Source organism: Chamaea fasciata, unplaced genomic scaffold (assembly GCF_029207755.1).
Source record: "Chamaea fasciata isolate MVZ Bird 193981 ecotype frontalis unplaced genomic scaffold, bChaFas1.0.hap1 SCAF_15, whole genome shotgun sequence".
Lineage (NCBI taxonomy): Eukaryota > Metazoa > Chordata > Aves > Passeriformes > Sylviidae > Chamaea > Chamaea fasciata.
This window is the reverse complement of record NW_027094100.1, coordinates 6794718-6813920: the sequence shown is the minus strand read 5'-3', so window position 1 is coordinate 6813920 and position 19203 is coordinate 6794718. Positions and strand designations below refer to the sequence as shown.

The 19203-nt window shown below is 50.4% G+C and overlaps 1 protein-coding gene across 1 annotated transcript in view; it reads right to left on the bottom strand.

The window, feature by feature from the left end:
• JADE2 (jade family PHD finger 2) overlaps positions 1-18093 on the bottom strand; it is a 71300-nt gene extending 53207 nt beyond the window's left edge. Inside the window, 4 exon segments of the mRNA XM_066197339.1 lie at positions 10026-10111; positions 12547-12604; positions 16267-16368; positions 16371-18093. Of these exon segments, the coding sequence (XP_066053436.1) occupies positions 10026-10111; positions 12547-12604; positions 16267-16368; positions 16371-16448 (324 nt within the window). The 5' untranslated portion in view covers positions 16449-18093.
• Between the last annotated feature and the right edge of the window lie 1110 nt (positions 18094-19203).

Sequence of the window (19203 nt, the reverse complement as noted above, 5' to 3'; positions counted from 1 at the left end):
CAGTGCCAGCAATCCTGCCTGGACAACATCTCGCTCCATCCCTGCTACTTCTGCATTCCTTCCACAAGGCTGGGATGGATCAGGTGTTTTCTTTGGATATTGTTTAATCTCTTCACAGCCGGTTCTCCAAATGAGAATTGCTTTGTCAGAATCACAAGAAATAATACAATATAGTTTTACATTTTTTGATACAAAGATAACACACTTTGGAGAGTATTTGGGAACCCAAAGCGACTGAAATGCAGGAAACTAGACATTAACTAAGACCACTGAGACCAGTATTTAGGTCAGTTTGTTTAATCCTCAGAGTCTCAGCTGCTAACCCAATTAGAGTTAAATACAATATATAAACAACCTTTGCTATGTTGGGACCTCTGAATTTTACTGGTACTTTCCTCCTGATGCAGCTGTTTGGAGACATTTTTGACTATGTCTATAAAAACCTGATTTGAACTGGTCAGACAGAGTCTTGGCACACCCTTCAACAAATGTAATTAACAGCCTATATATTACAGTCAGCTCAGTTTGGGAAAGATCAGGGTCCTTTAAATCTCTGTGTGCTACAAAGACATGGTTACAGACACCACAGTAACCTTTTAACACACTGCCAGCGTGGGAAATTAAAAAAAAATATTAAGACAGGCATTAATTAAACGTGAGAAGGGATATGTAAGATATCATAGTCCCTCCAGCAGTGTGGGTCTGTGTATCCAAACAAGCACAGAAATCCCACTGTAGTGTTTTCTAAAATAAAGGGTAGAAATACAACCTGTTCTTGACAGCCCTGCACTGACAGGTCAACATCATCTCCTTAACCCAGTTCCAGAACCCAGCTCCATCCAATGAGGACAACATGAACCTGAGTAAACCCTCACTCCTCAGAGCTCTTGGCCTGGCTGGATGAGATGCTCCCCTGTGCCTGAACCACACAGAGCTGAGGCCACCATGGGGGTCAGTGTCACTCCCTGCTCTGGCCACCACCACCACACAATCACTGAACCGCAGAATCATTAAAGTTGGAAAAGCCCTACAAGATCATCAAGTCCAATCATCAACCCAGCTCTGCCAAGCTCAGCACTAAACCACGTGCCCAAGAGCCACATCCACACGTCTTTTTAATTCCCTCCAGGAATAGTGATTCCACCACTGCCCTTGGCAGCCTTTCATTGAAAAACTTTTTCCTAATATTCAACCTAACCTTTGCCTGCCAACAGCACAATACTGCCACAGAACATACTGTTCAAAGACACACGCCCTTGGGATTTGTGGGCAAAGCCAGGCAGGAATGGTTTCCAAAGGTGCAGGGCACCCAAAAGCTTTTCTGAACGACCTGGGCTGGATCCTGCTGATATGTGAGTATCCTCATCCCTCAATGCCAGCTCAGTTGCCTCCTGAGCACACCTCCTTTGATGCTGGGGGGTGCAGGAGCATTGCATCCCTCTTTCGTGCAGGCGAATACACCCAATTCCGCTGGGAAGCTGCTCAGGGCAGCGCTGGCAGTGCAGGGCAGGATGGCAGCATGCTCCTGCTTCCACCTCAGTGCACAGACCTGGCAGCCAGCTCCAGAGCAGTGGAGAACCTGGGACTGCCCTTTCCAGGACAACGAACCATTGGGAGGCTCCAGCCATATCCTTACCCTTCCCTGGGGCCTCCCTAGGCACCCACAGCAGCTGTGGCCTTCCCAGAGCAAGGATCCCCATTTTCTTTTGCTAGGTCAGCACCAGGTGACAGCAGTGAGGTGACAAGCCCTGTCCCTCCAGGGTAACACAAGGGCTGGGCACCCAGGGAACAGGGTCAAAATCCTGGCCCATCTCCCTCCTCCTACTGATGACGAGGGAGACGGAGGAGCCTGCACAGCAACGGGACCAGCCCTCGGTGTAATTTCTCCCTTCTGCACGGTGCAGATCCCAGGCTCGTGTTTTCCTGCATTAAGTCTTCCCCAAATTCATCCCTTCTGGCTTTTCAGCTGGCATCAGCACAGAAGCTTAGTTTTAATTTTAAGCCAAATAAGCGCGATTGTATCTATTTCCCTGAAGATAAGGTGCATGGCAGGCTGGATTTGCAATCTCACCACTTCATTTATTTAGTCCTTCTTGGAAAACAGATAAGCTCACCCATCCGACGGCAGCACGCGCGCCCGCGCTTTATCACAGGGACGCCTCTGTCTTTTCATGAAGAACTGGATATGCTCAAATTATTAACTATCAAAGCAGAACACTTTAGAAATGATAGAACAGCACAGAAATTGTAAAGGAAAGCAGATCAGTTGTCTGGAAATCTCCCAACAGCTAATACGCTCAAATTGTAATCTAAATGTCTTTTTGTTTTGAATTGTCTGGGATTAGGGTTGGGAAAAGACTCAATTATTCTACTAAAACTCTTCTGAATTATTTATGAAAACCAAATAAAGGCTAAATTGGGCACTGATGAACCGAAGACCTGGCGATGAAGAGAAAGTTGGGTACCAGAAAACAAGCAATTTTCCCTCAATAGCACTGTTTACTGTTTCTCCCCGGCCGCGGGAGCTGACAGATTGTCTGCTGCCCTGCACCCGCTCCCCCCACCACCACCACAGCCTTGGCCAGGGGCTGTCCTTCCCCTTCAGCCCTGAATGGGATCTGAGTTATTGTCTATTGATCTGCCATTGATGAGAAAGGCCAAACCAAGACGTTCTTTTATTACCTCTGCTTGCTCAGGAACCTCATGGAGGTTTAGTGATGCTCAGAGATGCATCACACCAGTGCCCAGGGCCAGCCTCTCCCTTTGTTACTGTCAGCTTTAAAGATGGGGAAAAAGACCATGAAATTTCAAAATCCCAAGGTATTTTTTCCTTCATATTTCCAAAAGAAATGGACATGGGGTCCCACACCAGGTCGGTGTGGTTGTGCAGCCTCAGACTCCAGGCAAAGAAAGGAACAAGAAGAAAACCTTCACCTCCCTTGTATCTCACAGGCCAGGCAAGCCTGGACGACCCGCTCCTACTACTTCTCCATCCTTGCAGCCCACCAGTCTACTGACTCACCAGTAGAGCCAGTCCTGGCAGTCCAGCAACATGAGAAGTCACTGGGACACCATAACCATGGTGCTCCCTAACAATACATCAGTATTCTTGTAATTTCTGTAATTTGCTATTTTGAAGCAAAAGCTGTATTGCTTTTACCTCTCAAAAATTAAACCTCCCCCCCTCCCCAAATCCTGAGCAAATTAAATGTAACGTCCCCTGATGTTCACATCCCAATGTGTCACTTGGATCCAGCCTGGCACTGTAACGATGCTCCCGTGGGTACGGCAGAAACCTGCAAGGCAGGTGTTGGATCTGGCTCTTCCTTGAGCCACTGGCACTTTGAACATCAGCTACTCCACCTTGGTGAGGATCTGCTGCTTCTCCCACTGGACACAGCCCTGCAGCCCCTCCCTGTGCCCTGTGCCAGCTCTGAGGCATCTCTGGGAGCTCTCCATGAACCAGCATCAATTTGTCCAACACTTGGACAACCTCAGAGAGAAACATGTACCCCTGGGAGATGCCAAGGCACACAGTGCCTCACCACAACAGGAAGGATGATGGACGTGCCATGAGGCATCAGAAATGCTGCTCCCCATCCCTCCCTTAGCTAAAGACTCCCAGGCTGTGCTGATTTCCAGCACTCTCCTCCTTCTCTGCCTCCCATCACCATCCAGCCCCTCCGAGAGCCTCTCCACCACTTTTCCATGCAATTCTCACATCAATTTCTAGGCTCTGTGATTCACTCACAAACCCCTCTTAATGAAGTGGCCGGCAATCTCCCTGCCATTCAGTTCCCACTCCATGTGCTCTGTCAAGGACTTGGCTTTTCCAGTGACTGTACTGTAGGTCTGAGCCTGCCAAACAACCCCTTTGCCCCAAATAACCCACCCGAAAACGCCGAACACGGATCCCGAGGTAACGACTCCCCACTTGTAAGAAACCAGCTCCTGGGTGAGAGCCAAAGAGCCGGATCTGTTTTGGGCTTTAAATTGAAATGAAAAGCAACACTTGTCTAGCACTGGGTTTAATTAGCTTTGAAAGCAGCAGCCAGCCCCGGGACTGCTGTGCCGGATCCGGCGCAGCCCATCGCGCCCGGCGAGGCGGCACGGCCCCGGCATCCCCGGCAAAGGGTGCTCGGCTCCAGGCGCCTACTGCAAACCAGCCCAGGAGAAAACAGCCCCACAGGGACCAGGAGGCTCAGCCCAACAACAGATGGGCTCCAGCAGGCCGGCTCCCTGCACACCAGGCTTCCTGAGCTGGTGGGAATTCTGTTACACGTCCTCCCCTGCATCTGCACCCTGCTGACTTTGGAGCTTTCAGACCTTGCGCTTGGGGCAGAGGAATAAGCTCAGTCCCTCCTCCTTCAAGCCCCAGGATGGGATGCCATTTTTTTAATACACATTAACATCTCTGTCCCTAAAAAGTTTTAGCAAGAAGAACTCTTTCCAAAGCACTCCACACTGTGAAGCACTGGTACACAATGTAAGAGAACAGAAGCCGAAAATGAAGTGCGTGCAGAAAACACAGCGCTCACTAGGGCGAGGGCAGGCAGGAGAGGTGAGAAGGGATGGCCACAGCCTGCATCCGAGATCTCACCTTTGAATTCACTCTCTCCATCGCCCTACAGACCTGGAATCCTCCCTGCTGCCCTCACACCCACAGCAGCCATGTAGTATCTCACAGGGATGACCCTCACACTCAGCACCACACAGAATCTCACAGTGATGTCCCTCCAAAGCACGCAGGGCAGTGGGTGCTCTGAGCGTTGCTCCCAAGCAGGGGGAGCAGCAGGTCACTGCAGGCAGGGTGTGGGACTGCTTCCTAACATTGAGATAACAGCTTTTCTTCAGGTTTTGGCTCAACACTTTTTTTCCCTCCCTGACTGCCGTCCTGGCAGCTGACTCCTGCATACCCCCAGCCATAACCACCTTCCTCCATCCACACTGGGACCAGGGAAGTCTCCAGCTGCCTCTTTTGCAGGACTCCTTCCTCATTTCCAGCCGGTTCTGTTAGCCCTTCACTCTCTCAAGCATAAAATTGTTTGTTATAGCTCACGAGTCACAAGGATTTTTAGAGAAAGAGAAAACAACGGGAACAATGGGAGCCCTGAGAATAGGTTTTGGTTGTACAAACTGTCTTGATATCAGCTTGAGATGGCACCTCTGTTGGTGCAGCCCTGGCTATCCCACCCCTCTCCCCTCTGGACCTCCCGGTCCTACATTCCTGCTGTTCTACCACATTTTTCCAGCCCTTTCCAAAATGAGAGGAGCATTGATACTTGGTAGCAAGGTTTTGAAACGTGGCAATGCAAGGAGCGTGTGTGCAACCAGGAATTATCTGCCTGTGGGGGAAGAAATTCTGAACTCCCATGTCCATTTGGGAGCCAGCCTCCTATCTCTTCATCTAGTCTTGTTTCCTCTTGAAATGCTGGATGTTAAAGATTCAATGAACAACAGAACTCAAAATAGGAACAAGAAGCATTTTTGTCTGGCCCTTCTCAGCATTCAGAAGACAATGGTTTTAATCTGTTATCCCCATGCTGGCAAGGGAAAACTGACAAAGCCAAACTGCAGTCAAAGCCAAACTGCAGTCAAACCTTTCAACAGAGAGGGATTTTCTCCCCATCCAGCCCCACAAAAGCATGCCCAGTCCTGCTTGGTCACATCCATTAAAGCTCTTCTCCAAGCATGGAAGAGCACAGGAACTATATTCACATTGCACTGGGTCATTATATACCTAATGGAGGAGGAAAAACACAGGATCCAATGCAGTAAGAATTACTTTTAAGAAGGGAAAAGACTTAAATCCGTGTAAAGAGATATAAAAAGGTGCCTTTCAAAACACGGAAGTAATATCTAAACAAGGCAAGCAGAAAATAATGTAAATTGTATAAATTTGTGGTTTCCCCTTCATCCTGAGCCCTGTCTGCAGCTGCAGTCCCCTCGCCTCCCAAAGGTCTGGAGTGAGGGAGAAGGGCAGCGAGGATGTCCGGTGGGATGAGCAGCACTTGCACAGCACAGCCCAGACTGTGCAGAGCTCTTCAGCTGAGAAAGGACAGCTGGAGGGCTGGCAGGCAGGTGTTCTGCACAAAAAAAGCAGGCTTTTGTCCCTCCAAAATATACTCCAGCAGTGCAGGTGAGCACTGTGGATCTCAAATAGCTCTGGAGGTAATGACTAACACAGCAGCTAAGGCAGTGACTCAGAGGCAGCATCCGAGGGAGTCCCCGGGCCGCTGATGGCTGGGAGCTGGCAGATAGAACCAGAGACTATCATTATTACACCCTTGCCTTGTTCTTAGATTCTCTCCTTAGACACTGACAACTGTTCCCTGTCAGGAACAGGAGAGAGGCTTGATGACTGCAGTCAAACCAGCGAGGCTCGCGCTCACATCCCCAGCAGCTCTACAGCCGGGGGCAGGGTTGCACCAATGTGCCACTAACAGGAGCAGAAATCCATCCTTCAGGCATGTCGTATTCCCTGCTGCAGATTCAGATCCACAACGCATAACCTGAGCGAGCATTCCCTCCTTCTAGCTGCCAGGGTGGGGAGCACGACCAGCAGCTCCTTGCAGGGACCCAGGGAGATGGGTACCAGCCACCATGCTCCATTTGCAGACAAGTTAAGAGACAAACGAGCACTAATGAGATTAATTAAAATCACCAGATTGGTACCGCTATCACTGCAGATGCAAGAAGCTGTTGGCAGCTGCCCACGTTCATCCTCTGCCTTCAGGCAAAGCAGTGCAGCAGAGCCATGCCCAGGGCACCACCAGCATCAGGTTTCAGCCCCAAAGGCTCCGCTGCCCAGGCAAGGGGCAGGGGAGGACAACTGTCACCTCTGCGAGGGAGAGAGCCAAGACAGAGGCCTGGTGCCTGGGACAGTCAGGAGAGAGCCCAGGCAGAGCCCTGTGACAGGCACAGATAAATATAATCACCCTCCCTGGCAATGGCCCCTTCACGGATGTTTACAAACAGCTCAGTACTTTTCCATGTTAAGAAGCTTGTTTTTCCAGATGCCTTGTACTGGATGGTTTTTAACGTGTATAGTTAATCCCTTCTCACAGAGTCTTTCATAATAAACATCACCCCCTGACCTGACTAATAACTATGTAACACTAATGCTTTCCATTTTTTTATCTCCTGCCCGGGTTGTCAGGAGGAATGCATGTTTCTCTGGGACAGCAGCTCCCAGAGAAATGGGGACATGACTTGGAGATGGGCAGGCCAGGTCGGTGGGTCCACACACACACAAACCCTGTGTCTCCCCAGCCCATCCTCCAGCACGGCCATCCCTCAGGACATGCCTGCATCCACTGCAGCTCTTGATAAAGCTACAAGCCATGTGTAAACCTGGAGTTTGAGTTATTGTTTGAAAAGGTGTGTCCAGCCCCAAAACGGCTGGGGGTTCAATATCTGCTAATACATCCATCCTGCCCTCCCTATTATTCTCCTGTGGTTTCCATCCTCAACAGGAAGGATGAAAGAAAAGGTGATTCACTATTTCATGTGAAGTAGTTTGATAGTGGTGTAGCTTGTGTTTTACATTTCTCAGTTCTTGCTCCAACAGGACATGATGCCTGTCCCAGTCTATGCCTGGAATCCCCGGTGCTCGTGGGAGGATGTGCCAAACCCCGCAGTGCTTCACAGATGACAAGCAGAGGATCCCACACATGGACCAGACGTGTTCATGGGTGCTCACAGGAAGAGCAGAACTTGGGTCACTCATTGAAAAGTTTAGAAGACGCTGTTGGAGAGGAAATTCATACTGGAGTGACCTCCAAACCATCTCCCTGCACTGCTGCAGGTCTTGGGGTGATACTATACCCAACCTCTGACAATCTCCTGACCCCTGAGTTCCAGCTGTGCTGAATTCCAGCAGGCCTAGACACCAGCAAGTGCAGGGGCAATGCACAGTGAGGGGAGCACAGCTGAGATCTGGACTGCTCCATCTGCTTCTGTGCCCACCATGCTTTTGTAAAAGATGGTTTGTCAGCTTGAGCATCCTGGCCAAACTCCAGCTTGCGTAATCACACATCGCCTCCCCAAATTCCCCTGGAGTTTCAATTCAGATAAGCCACAGAGGTTCACTTTCAGTCCCAACTGTTGCTAAGCTGGGCACTGTTCAGCTTTTACTCCACTTTATTTGTTCCACAGCTACACTTCACTGAGAACCCTCCTCAGGGGATAACGGAGCAGTAAGCAGAGGGATGAGCCCTCTGCAGGCATCTGATGTCTGCCCAGTTGCCATGGACTAAGATCTAGTTTTCACTCCAGCTGTTGTAGAGCTGCAACTTGGATCCAGGTCTTACCATTAAGTCCAGAAGGATTTTCACTTGGAATCTTGGGCTTAAATTCTGTAACAAGTCAGGTAAAATCCTAGATGGCTGATTGCAGTAATTCATATTAAAGAGAAAAACGTGTCTGCACCAGTGACGCAGAAAGATGTCCCAGCTCTTGGAGAAGGATTTTACTGGGCAGCAACAGGGTGGCACCTATGACACTGTAGTGACACAAGTCACATCCTCTCACATCTAACATGAGGCATGTCTGTGGCAGGGACTCCTGACAGCACCCAAAGGGCTCACCCAAGGCCTGCATGGACACAACAGGCACAGGGATGCCACAGGAGGAGGAGATGCCTAAAATGCCTCATTTTCCAAAGGAGGATTCAGCTCACAGAAATCTCCCCTGCACCCACTCTGAGAGACACATCTATAACCAAAACCCAACATTACCAGTGCTAATATTCAATTTACCAACAGCCTTGTCAGCAGTGAGTGACATCTGCACCCCTGGTTCTTGCTCTCTGGAGTATTTCCAACTCACTCAGCTGGCAGGAACAGCTTTCCAGTCCCTCTCTTTACCCAAGGCACAAGCAACTTTGACTTTTTCAGTCTGCGTCCTTTGCCAGCGCAGATATATCAATGTAAACCTGTCAGAGCAGTAAGAACCAAGTGCAGCTGTAATTCAGGCAGTGACCACAGGAAAACCTCAAAATCTCTACTCAGCTTGATGCAAAAGGAGGATGTTACAGGGGTTTGCGCTCACCAGGCCACAGTGTCAGGAGAGGTGAAACCGGGAGGGCTTGGGGAGTTCACATGAGCCATGCCAGCTTCATCTGCTTCTAAAATTAGCACTGTTTGACTCCAGACCCCAGTCCAGAGGGAAGGGAATGTGAGAACAATGTCCCTCTGGCTTTGCTCACGCTGCTGCTGAAATGAAGATGACCACTGCCAAACACTGAGGTTGCTACAACAGCAGCTCATGCCTGGTATAGTTTCCATGGCTAGTGGAAATGTATCTGAGGCACACAAGGAAAACAGGACACAGCACCACCCCTTCCAGCACAGCCCTGGGGACAAACAGCTCCTCCCACCCAAGGCCCAGACCCTGCAGGTGAACCTGGGCAGCGTCCCCAGAATGGGCAGCACTGCTCATAGCAGCAAGGGGAAACCCTGCAGCAAGGTCAGACACTGATGGCCTCAGCTTAATGTCCTTGAACCCCGTGACAGGGGGAAACCAACACAACACAATCTGCAACTCAGCTGTGCTGTCTCTCATTTCACAGCTCTCCACGCCTCTCACTTGTTCATGGGGAGGAGTCTCCATATCACCCTCCCCTGCCATCAGTGCTGTGCCATTAATAAAAGGGCACCCAGGAGGGCACCCAACCCCGGGAATCTTGGCAGGGAGACACCCCAGTACTGCAGGATCTCCCAGTCCCACCAAACTTAACTTCCAACTTAACTCTGCTTTACTTGCCTCAATAGGGATGGAGTGGGCACAAGGACCCCCACCCTCCCCCAGAGATGCTCCGGGTGTATCCATCAGCTCCCTCCCCAGGAGAGCTGGGGCTGACACGGCTGTTGGGAGCTGTGGCTCTGCACCAGAGCCTCTGGCTGCTGAGGGATGCCCTGTCCTGGACCCACTGCCCACAGACAGCCAAGGGCACGCTGGTTGCCACATCTGGGCATTCCCATGGGAAAAACTCTCCTTTGGGAAAAGCCTAAAAGCCCACGTACCTCAGAGGGCTTCTTCTCCTTCTGCCGTGACCACGGGGATTTGGTATTCGGAATTTTGGAGCATCTGGATGTGGATGTGGTGTGACCTGCAACAAGGCAACAGAGACAGGTTACCTGGGAAAAAGTGAAAGCTTTTCCTTACCTTTGTCACCAGCCCCACTGCTCCAGCCTCAACCAACACTTTGGGTCAGCACTAATGTGAAATAATACTTTGACATGACATTTTTGTGCAGTATCATCACCACTGCTGCCACCCCCAAAAGGGAAGGGTAGATAAAGCCTGAAATGTGCTCGAACCACTACATTACTGATCTTGACTTCCAACCCATTTGTGTCATTATCACTTAAATGAAAGACTGTATTTGTTAATAATAAATAACAAACTGATTATTGGCATTTCTGTATAATAATGAAGGCAGTTCAGTTTTCTGTATAGGAGGACCCCTCCATATTCCAGTATATAAAAATGTTGCTGTGATGTTGCAACAAAATAACTATCAGTATTTAACACCGATTTTATCCTTGGAGGGCTGAACAGGAGGAAACAACACTGTGCACATAAGCAACATCTAAACTCGATGGAGCCATGTACATGTGGACCTCAGGAAGGGCTCTGGCCAGGAGCTGAGCTGACTCAGGGATCAGCTGTGGTACCACTGCAGTGGAAAAGATCTGTTCTTCCACCAGCCCAGGCCCAGGTAAATTTCACATGCCTGTTTTTCCTGGCAGGAGAAGAGGCACCAGCTCAACCTGCATTCTTTACTTGCAGTGCACTTTCTTATACTTCACAAAATGAAGATCAAATGTGGGGGCATCACCTGCTCCCAAAAGACAGCTTGTTTTTTGAAGTGTCAGGCCAGATGTTATTAAAGAGGGTCACATATAAGTGAAATTCTTTATAACATTTCAGAGCCTATCAGGACTGTGTAGACAAAGCCAGAGCAGACATCCCTATGCTGCAGCCCATGGACGTGCTGCTTTACTCAGCAAGCTTCTCCAAGGAGTGCAGCAGCAGCAGCTCCACAACTTTCATGGAGAGATCCGCCACTAATTCCCACCTTGCCACCTCTTCTCAAGCTACAGTATGATGCTACAGCTATACAGGCTTGGATAACACACCACAACTACCCTTTCCTGGCAGAGGCACGAGAAAGAAGGTCACCACTCTGTTTACAACTATCCTGCAGGAGAGCATTTGTCAACAGCTTAGATATCACCTGCAGCATAAATATCCAAGCCCCACAGAGATAAGGCCATGTTGTTTAATACCATGATTAAAGATGCCTTACCCCCAAAAGGCAGCGAAGCCAGCGAGCACAGCTCGGCTCCATAAGCCTTTGAGCATCTGGGGATTAGGAGACGGGAAGTTTGGAGCATGGCTTCCAAAACAAACCCCTTTCTGAGATAGAGATGTTTCATTTTATGAGAAGCGAGCGGTGTTGACAGAGCCTGAGACACTTTCTGCAGGCACAGCTCAGCCCCAGGCCCCCAGAGCTCCAGCAGGATGGGGGTCCCCGCTGGCAGCCCAACAGCAGGTTCCCGTCAGCAGTTGTGGTGCTAACTCCACTCACACTGACAATTTTTTTGGCTAAAGCTGTGGGAACAGCAGCCAAACCCAGCAAGATCAGCCTTTCCATAACCCCCTGTAATCTCTCCATCATCCTGTTAGGAAAAAGCCCAGAAGTTTAGTGTCTTTACTAAACTCCCTTTCGTTCTCGGATATCCAGCAGCCAGATCCTGTAAAGTGTGGAGAGCAAATTCCCAGCACGGCCCAGATGAAATTACTGTGACATTTGTAAGAAACCAAGAGCAACTAGTAGGAAACTCCAGAGTCCAGACAAGGGATTAGGCTGGTGCCTTGAGGGTACTGAACACCGAGGCACTGCGGTGTGTCTGCAGCAGGTGAAACCCTGGGCTAAGTGGGAGAGGAAAGTGCTCTATTTATAGACAAAATTCAGCACATTTGCACGTTTGTTGTTGAACACATGCTTCTGTGCCTTCCATAGTGAGGATGAAGTGAGGTAGATGCTGAAAAGCAAGCGTGGGCTTGCAAGTTTTGCTGGCTTGAGCCTTTTCCCTTTTCCCACATCACTCTTCAGTTTGCAAGAAGGGAACAATGCGGCTCGAGTTTTACTCTGACTCCAGTAAAAACTTCCCTTTCCCCTGGAACAACCCAAATCAAGAGCAAACTAGTCTCAAGCTGCAGCTCACAGGAAAGGACAACTCATCTACAAATGGTGTTTGCTGCTTCGTTAGCAGATCTGCAATCAGCAGCTCTCCTCGCCCAGACTCCTCACACGAGGGAGACACTCTCATCAGTTAAGAGGAGCCACAGCCAAGTGTTTAAATAAATTGATATCAGCTTGTTGCTGCACTTCTGACAAACCCAGCCCTGCACACTATTCATTGTGCAGAGACTTCTCAGTAAATGCAGTCTCCTCCACTCTTTGTAAAGTAATTATTCAAGCATTTTGACTGCTGGAGGTGAATCTTGTTCAAAGCTTTGAATTAAAGGTCTTACTGTCAGTGGTGTCTGAGTTATCACTGCTGATGGAGTACTTGCGTCGTTTTTCTTCCATCTGTAACAAAAGAAATTGAACATTACACTTCATGTCCAGAAAACCCATCTCAGCACCAAAGCACTGCTATCTGAATATCTGCACATCCTTTTGCCCCAGCAGCAGTCAGTCCTTACCCTCAGGACAGACAACTACCCAGAGGCTAAAATAAACACAAAAGAAAACAATTCTCACAATTTTTAAAAAAAACTTTAATTGTCTTTCCACCAGCTTTTCCCATTCCCAGTAGTTAACAGTGAGTGCATTTGGATCACTCAGCTTTGCATGGAAATTTGTCTATGCAGGATTTGCATCCAAATGTCTCCCCCTCTGCAAGAGCACTGCCAAGGGAGGAAGCTCCAACAAGGACCAGAGGATGCCCTACCAGGGACTGTGGTGCTGTTGGATGGGAGGAAAGACATCCTGTGAACCACCTGTCAGAGCTGCAAAATTGAGAAGTGTAATGACAGAAGAATGGAAACTGCACACTCTCGGTATGTCTGCAGGGGGAAGTACAAGCATCCCAGAGCTGAAGAGAACCCCTGTGCACCACAAGCCTGGGGTTTTACCCTCTGACCCATCTTCCCACAGTATCTATTTCTTTTAAGACTTTGCCAGTATCTGTCACAGGCCAGCCTGAAGCACTTCCCATCACTGTGCCCTGCCCTGCTGGGAGCTCCCCCAGGCAGCACCGACAGCACCAGAGCTCCCAGGGGTGAGCAAGTGGCTTCTCCATCCTCTCAGAGCTAAAATCACAGCAGCAGGTACCACTGCACTGATGAGGGGACCCGTTTCAAGCTCAGCTGATTTGCTCTGAGACTTTGAACAAGCCACAGGAGCGCTTGAAACCAGCAGGTTCTCCTGAGCTCGCCCCTTGGGAACCAAGCACTCGGAACTCAAAGCAGGTGCTCCAGGGAAAGAAGAAAAAGAAGAAAGGCACTTTTACTTTTGAGGATCCAAATTTTACCAATGTGGCTGGTGGCTGATCAGCACGGCCCCCCAGTACAGGGTTTGGGCTTTTCTGGATGAAAAGGGCTACTTGTGGACCAGACAACTATCCAACAGGCTGCAAACCAAACTGCATCCACAGAAAACAATCTTAATCTTAACCTCATGGAAATCTTCCTAGTACTTTCTGTGGTGTTTTCAAAGAATCTGAATGTGTTCATACGTCATACCCACTTATTGGTTCCACAAATGGTAAGTGGGAATGATAATGAAACATTGGGTTTGTGTGGTTTGGTTGCAGCAGGTACAAGCAGCACGCAGACTGGGATAGCAGGCATGACATTTCCCCCCAAACATCAGGAAATGTTCCACGTTAGCATATAAAAACCCTGTCATAGCTGTATTTTACAATATACGTGCTATCACCGCATCATAAGGGAAAATACTACAAAATATCCGAAACATTTTAACTATCAGTGTTGTGGTAAGGCATTGCCCTGTCAAAACGTGACTTAAAACACTCCCTAAGAATATGGCAATATCAATACTCTTTCCCGGGTGATTCAAGGGGAAACAGATGTTATTAAAGCCTTGTTGCAAGTAGCCATTAGATTTTGCTTGGGGGAAATGAAATCGAAGACAGCTCTAACTGCAGCTTACTTTTAGTGAAAATCCTACCTCAACCTTTTAAACTGGTTCCTACTGGTCTGAAGTGGCAAACAGACATCTGGAGCACAAAGACAGAGCAATGCTTTTATTAAAGAGTTTCTAATCACAGAGATTAAATAAACCAAAGCCAAGAGGAGGAAAATAAACACCTGAGCTGAGGCAAAGGAATTCTACTGATAGCCAGTGAGATTTCCCAGGTTTCTCATCTCTGCTTTTACAGCAAGACAGTATCACTGACATCACTCTCCTTCCAAGGCAGGGAAAAAAAAAAAGGTTTACAATCAATGCTCAGCACAGGTAGCAGGAGGCTGCCACTGGTTCTGGCTGATACGTATGAGGAGATGCACGAATCCCTCTGACTGAACTTGGTCCCTGCATCCTGCTTCTGCCCTACAGCTGCCTACAGAATTAACACACTCACTGTGTAACAAGATGAATTGATATTCACATACAGAAGTGGTTCACATTGCAGGTAAAAATAGTGTCTGTACTTCAGCAGATCACTTTGCCACTGTTTGGCAGGATCCAAGACAGCATCCTCCAAACCAAACTGCATTAAATTTCTGAATGAAATTCTGGCTTGAGCGAAGTACGGACATCTCTGAAGAGCAGCACTGAAAGGCTGGGCAGGGGATGGCACACAAGGTAGTGCACCTGAAGGGAGCAGAAGTTTTGGCCCAACCCAGGCCATTCCAGAAAATGGTCACATTCCAGGCCACGCTAAGAAGGTGCTGTTTTTTCTGAGGGACTCATCTTGAGCAGCCAGACAGTAGTAAACCGCATGGCACTTAAGAGAGGAATTTACTGTAGAAGGGTAATTGGGCCATTTCCCCATCTGTATCCCAGAGTTATAAAGTCTGATGGTGGCTGAGCTCCCACCACCCTTTTGGCACCCGCGGAGTGGGGGCTGGGAGGACCCACTGCCCACATCCCTCCCAGGGCCAGAACTCCTGCTCCCAAAAGCTCTCAGGAGCAATTCAGCTGGTGAACTACTGAGCAAAGTAAGTCTCCACAAAATATGGTCTCTGCTCCCAAATTAATCTTTGTTTACATTATAAGTTAATTTCACCTTTAACTGACCCATTCCCCACATGGCATCATTAATAAAGTCATAAACAAATACCAAAAAAATTTGTAATACTTTGAAAAGGTCACTGTTAGGTCAAACTTGGCCCAAAATCTAGTTTTTTACAGAGCCAAAAACCAAGTGAAAGGTTTCTATGTAGGCTTGCTTAAAAAATTCAAACAGAAACAGATGTGGGTTTCTTTTATAAACAAATGAACATCCCCCTGAAGTGTCTGCAACTCAAATCCACAGGCATAGCCCTGGCTAATGCCTGGAAACCAAAAACTGAACTGCTTGCAAACCAACATGTTTAGCATTGCCATTGTTCAAGCTGAGAAAGGCAGATAAAAGCTAAACCAAGGAAGATGATGGCCCTTCATCAGTCTAAACAAATGTAAATCACTATATCCTTGGACAAATTAGCACCACCATTGGTGTTAAAATGGAGATGATGGCCTGAGGCTGGCTGGTCCTGCCTCACAGCAGGGAAGGTTGGAGAGGAGCTCTTGGGAATGCAACTTTGCCCAGCCCATGCAACCTGGGAGAGGTGGAGGCAACTACTGCTGGAACACAGAGATGCCTGAGCTCAGATCCTGAGCTCAGCTGGGCACACTGCCAGGGACAGGCACCCGCTCCCATCCACACTAAACCCAAATGCCTCATCCAGCCTTCGGCATGTACAGAAATCTTCCCCTGCAGACCCCTCCACCAGCCCTGTGCTCTGGGAACCCCCCTGATGTTTCCCAGCTCCCCGCAAACACTTCTGCACATCAAGTCCACGTGCAATCTGGAGATTTTTAGAGGCATCCCAGCACCCTGTGCAGAGGCTGTTTCCACTGTTTCCAAGAACGAAACATTCTGAATTGTGGCAAGCAAATAGAGAAATTCATACATGCCTGTGCTCCCCACTTCCACAGGGAACAGGCACAGAAACCTGCATAAGTTGCAGGAATTTAAAAAAAAAAAAAAAAAAGGAAAAGGAAAAGGATTTGGTCATCACCTCCTCCCAGCCTCCCCGCAGGTTGAGGGATGCGCCGCGCTCGGTCCCCGCGCCGTCACCTCTGACGCTGTGAGCAACACCGGCTGAATGATGTGCTCTGTTTGTGAGCTGCAATGAGACTGCAGAAAAACCACTTCCCTGTTTGTTCCTCCAGCCCAGAAATAGGAACACAAACAGAACATAGTGCCCCCAGCGGCACGCACACGGCTCCGGTCACCGACCCCGCGCCGGGGACCCCGTCCCGGAGCCGTCCCGGTGCCTGCGCCCGCCGGCCGACACCGAGCCCCGGGGCTGCTCCCGACGCTTCCCCTCAGCGCTTCCCCTCCGCCTTAAATGTCTTCCTCCCTCTGTCTAGGAACACCAGCCGGTTGTTAGAAAGTGTAACAAAAAGGGTGGAGGGCTGGAACGCCCCAGTCTGTAACACCGTGGGAGGGCTGTCCTCGTCCCATTGCCTTTTCCCACGAGCAAATTCTGGAGCCAAGTGCGGCTACAGGAGGCTCTGAGAGAACAGCAGCATCCCCCAAATTGGCACAGCCCCAATTTCATAGTAACAGGAGAGCAAACTTTTGGACCAAAGGATGCACAGCAGCGGGGCCAACAAGACTCGCAGCAAATCGCGCTCCTCAGCCCCTACGTCTGGGAGGAAGCTTTTCCTAACCTCCCTGGTAGCCCTGCAAAGTGTAAATGCTAAAGGGCAGGATCCTGGTACCTAGAATAACCATTTTCTGGGCAGCAGGAGCCTGCCCCTGCCTGCCGGGGCTCGTCTGTCCCTCGCCTCCTCAACAGGCTGCTGCCAGCCCCAGCTTTCCAGCAAAAGCTCAGGTGCCCGGGTGAGGAGCAAGGCATCCCTCCTCTCTATTCTCCATACCAACTCTGCTGTCTTGACTCCCCAGGGCAAAATTTAATCTCATTTCAATTTAAAACAAAACAAGCCCTCCTTTACTTCCTGTGCTTTGCCTTTCTCCACATCTACAAGGGGATTTTTTTTTTCTTTACTACTCACATTTTTAACTTACTTGCCTCTTCTGACTCGTTACCTTCCAATTATCTATTTTTTCTTTGGCAAGCCCAGACAGAGAACAGGTAATCAGAAAGGTTACTGAGGGCACCGGGGCCACCCCTGCCTTCGTGGGGGAAGGTGCAGGCAGGGACAGAGGGCATGAGAGGGGACACCGTGCACAGCTCCATGCCCACAGCTGGCTGCCCCATCCTGCAGGTCTCTTGAGTATCAAAAACTCAAGAGGAAATCAACAGGAGCTACAGACACTCCAATCTCCGTGAAAGATGAAAACCCACAGAAAGGTAAAGACTAAGACCTGATCTGAAGGACCACCCACCCACCAACTTTCAGAACTTGGGTGTCAAACGCTATTAGCAGCCATCAATACTTTAAAGGAATTGCATCTCCTTGCCTACAGACCCCCTAACGTGTACCCTCCATCTTTCGCTCCAAGCCTACATTTTTGAACATCAGCCTCAATTTTCCTAAGAAAAACAAATTTAACCTTCGATTTAACCTTTCTGCAAGCTATTTTTACTCCTATCTCAAGCTTATTTTAACCCCAGTAGCCAATAAATGCTTAAAGGTCAAACACCATTCCTAAAAGCTGGGATCCTTACCCCTGGGGAGAAGGCTGAGATCAGATAATTTTTTCCCCCCCAAGCAAAATCTCCTCTTAGAAACGTCCAAACGGTCGGAGGGTCCTTGCTCAAGCCCTTCAAAAGAATTTTCACTGTGGGGGCCGAAAAGGCACTGAGAATTTTCTCCGTGAACGGCACACCATCCTTCTCTTCCCACTCAAAAAGCGCTCAAAACGTATAGGTATGGCGAGAGAGATTTCCCCCCCCCCCCCCAATTGCGATCGAGGTTGACAATTCAGCAGCCTCCCGCCTTTGCAGCGCTTCCCAACTTGCAGCTCGCTGCTCCCACCCCGGGCGCGGGGCAGCCGGGGGGGCGCTCCCAGCTCCGCATCCTGACCGGGAAGCGGCTCGGCAGGTGGGGAAGGGGCAAGGAGCGCGGCGGGAACGCCGCCGGCTTCCCCGAGGGATGCACTAGGGAGCCTGGGGAGGGGGCAGGTGGCCGGGGAGAGAAGGGGGGAGCGGCCCGGAGGGACAACGGCGCGGGGGGACGCGGGATGTTTCCGAGCGCGGGTGATGCCGCGGGGGGGGAAGCGGCGGCGCCTCCGGGCCCGGCAGCCCCGGGAGCCGGCAGCCCCGGGAGCCAGCGGTGCGGCGCGGCGGAGGAAGGCGGCGGGGAAAGCCCCGCGGTGGGGAGGGAAGGGGGGAGGAAGGGGAGGGCAGGCGGGAGCCGGCAGCCGCCACGCCCCCGGGCACCGCCATCCCGGCCCCGCGCAGCGCTCCGCGCCCGCGGCCGCGCCGCTCCCGACCGCGCTGCCCGGCCCCGCGCTGCCGCCCGCCGAGCCCGCGCTGCCCGCCCGAGCCCCGCGGGGCGCCCCGGCGTCCCCTCCTCTCCCGGCGGGCAGGGCAGGGCGCGGGGCCGCTGCCGCAGTCATTAATTCGGGGAATAAAGGGACGAAGCGGCGAACCGAGCCTTGAAAAGTTCTTGTTTACGTCCCCCCGCCGCCTCCCTCCCGCACTTCCAAAGGAGAGTGACCACCGTGCGCCATCCGCCCCGGGAATGCTGCACATCCCCCGCCCGGCAGCCGGGGGAGGGAGGGGAAAAAAAATAAATAATAAAAAAAAAAAAAAGAGAGAAATACAGCAAAAGCAGGGGGAGCTGCAAAATAACCATCCGCTGCAAACCCAGCCCGCTCCCGCCGCCACCCCGCCGAGCCTTTACCTTGGCCAGGAGTGTCCGCCCGGAGTTGCGCCGGTCTCTGGGGTGACAGGCGGGAGGAGGCGGGGGCGGGGGATGCTCCCGCAGTCCCCGGCCGGGAGAGCCCCCTCGGCGGCTCAATACGGTGTCATTGCCGGGGC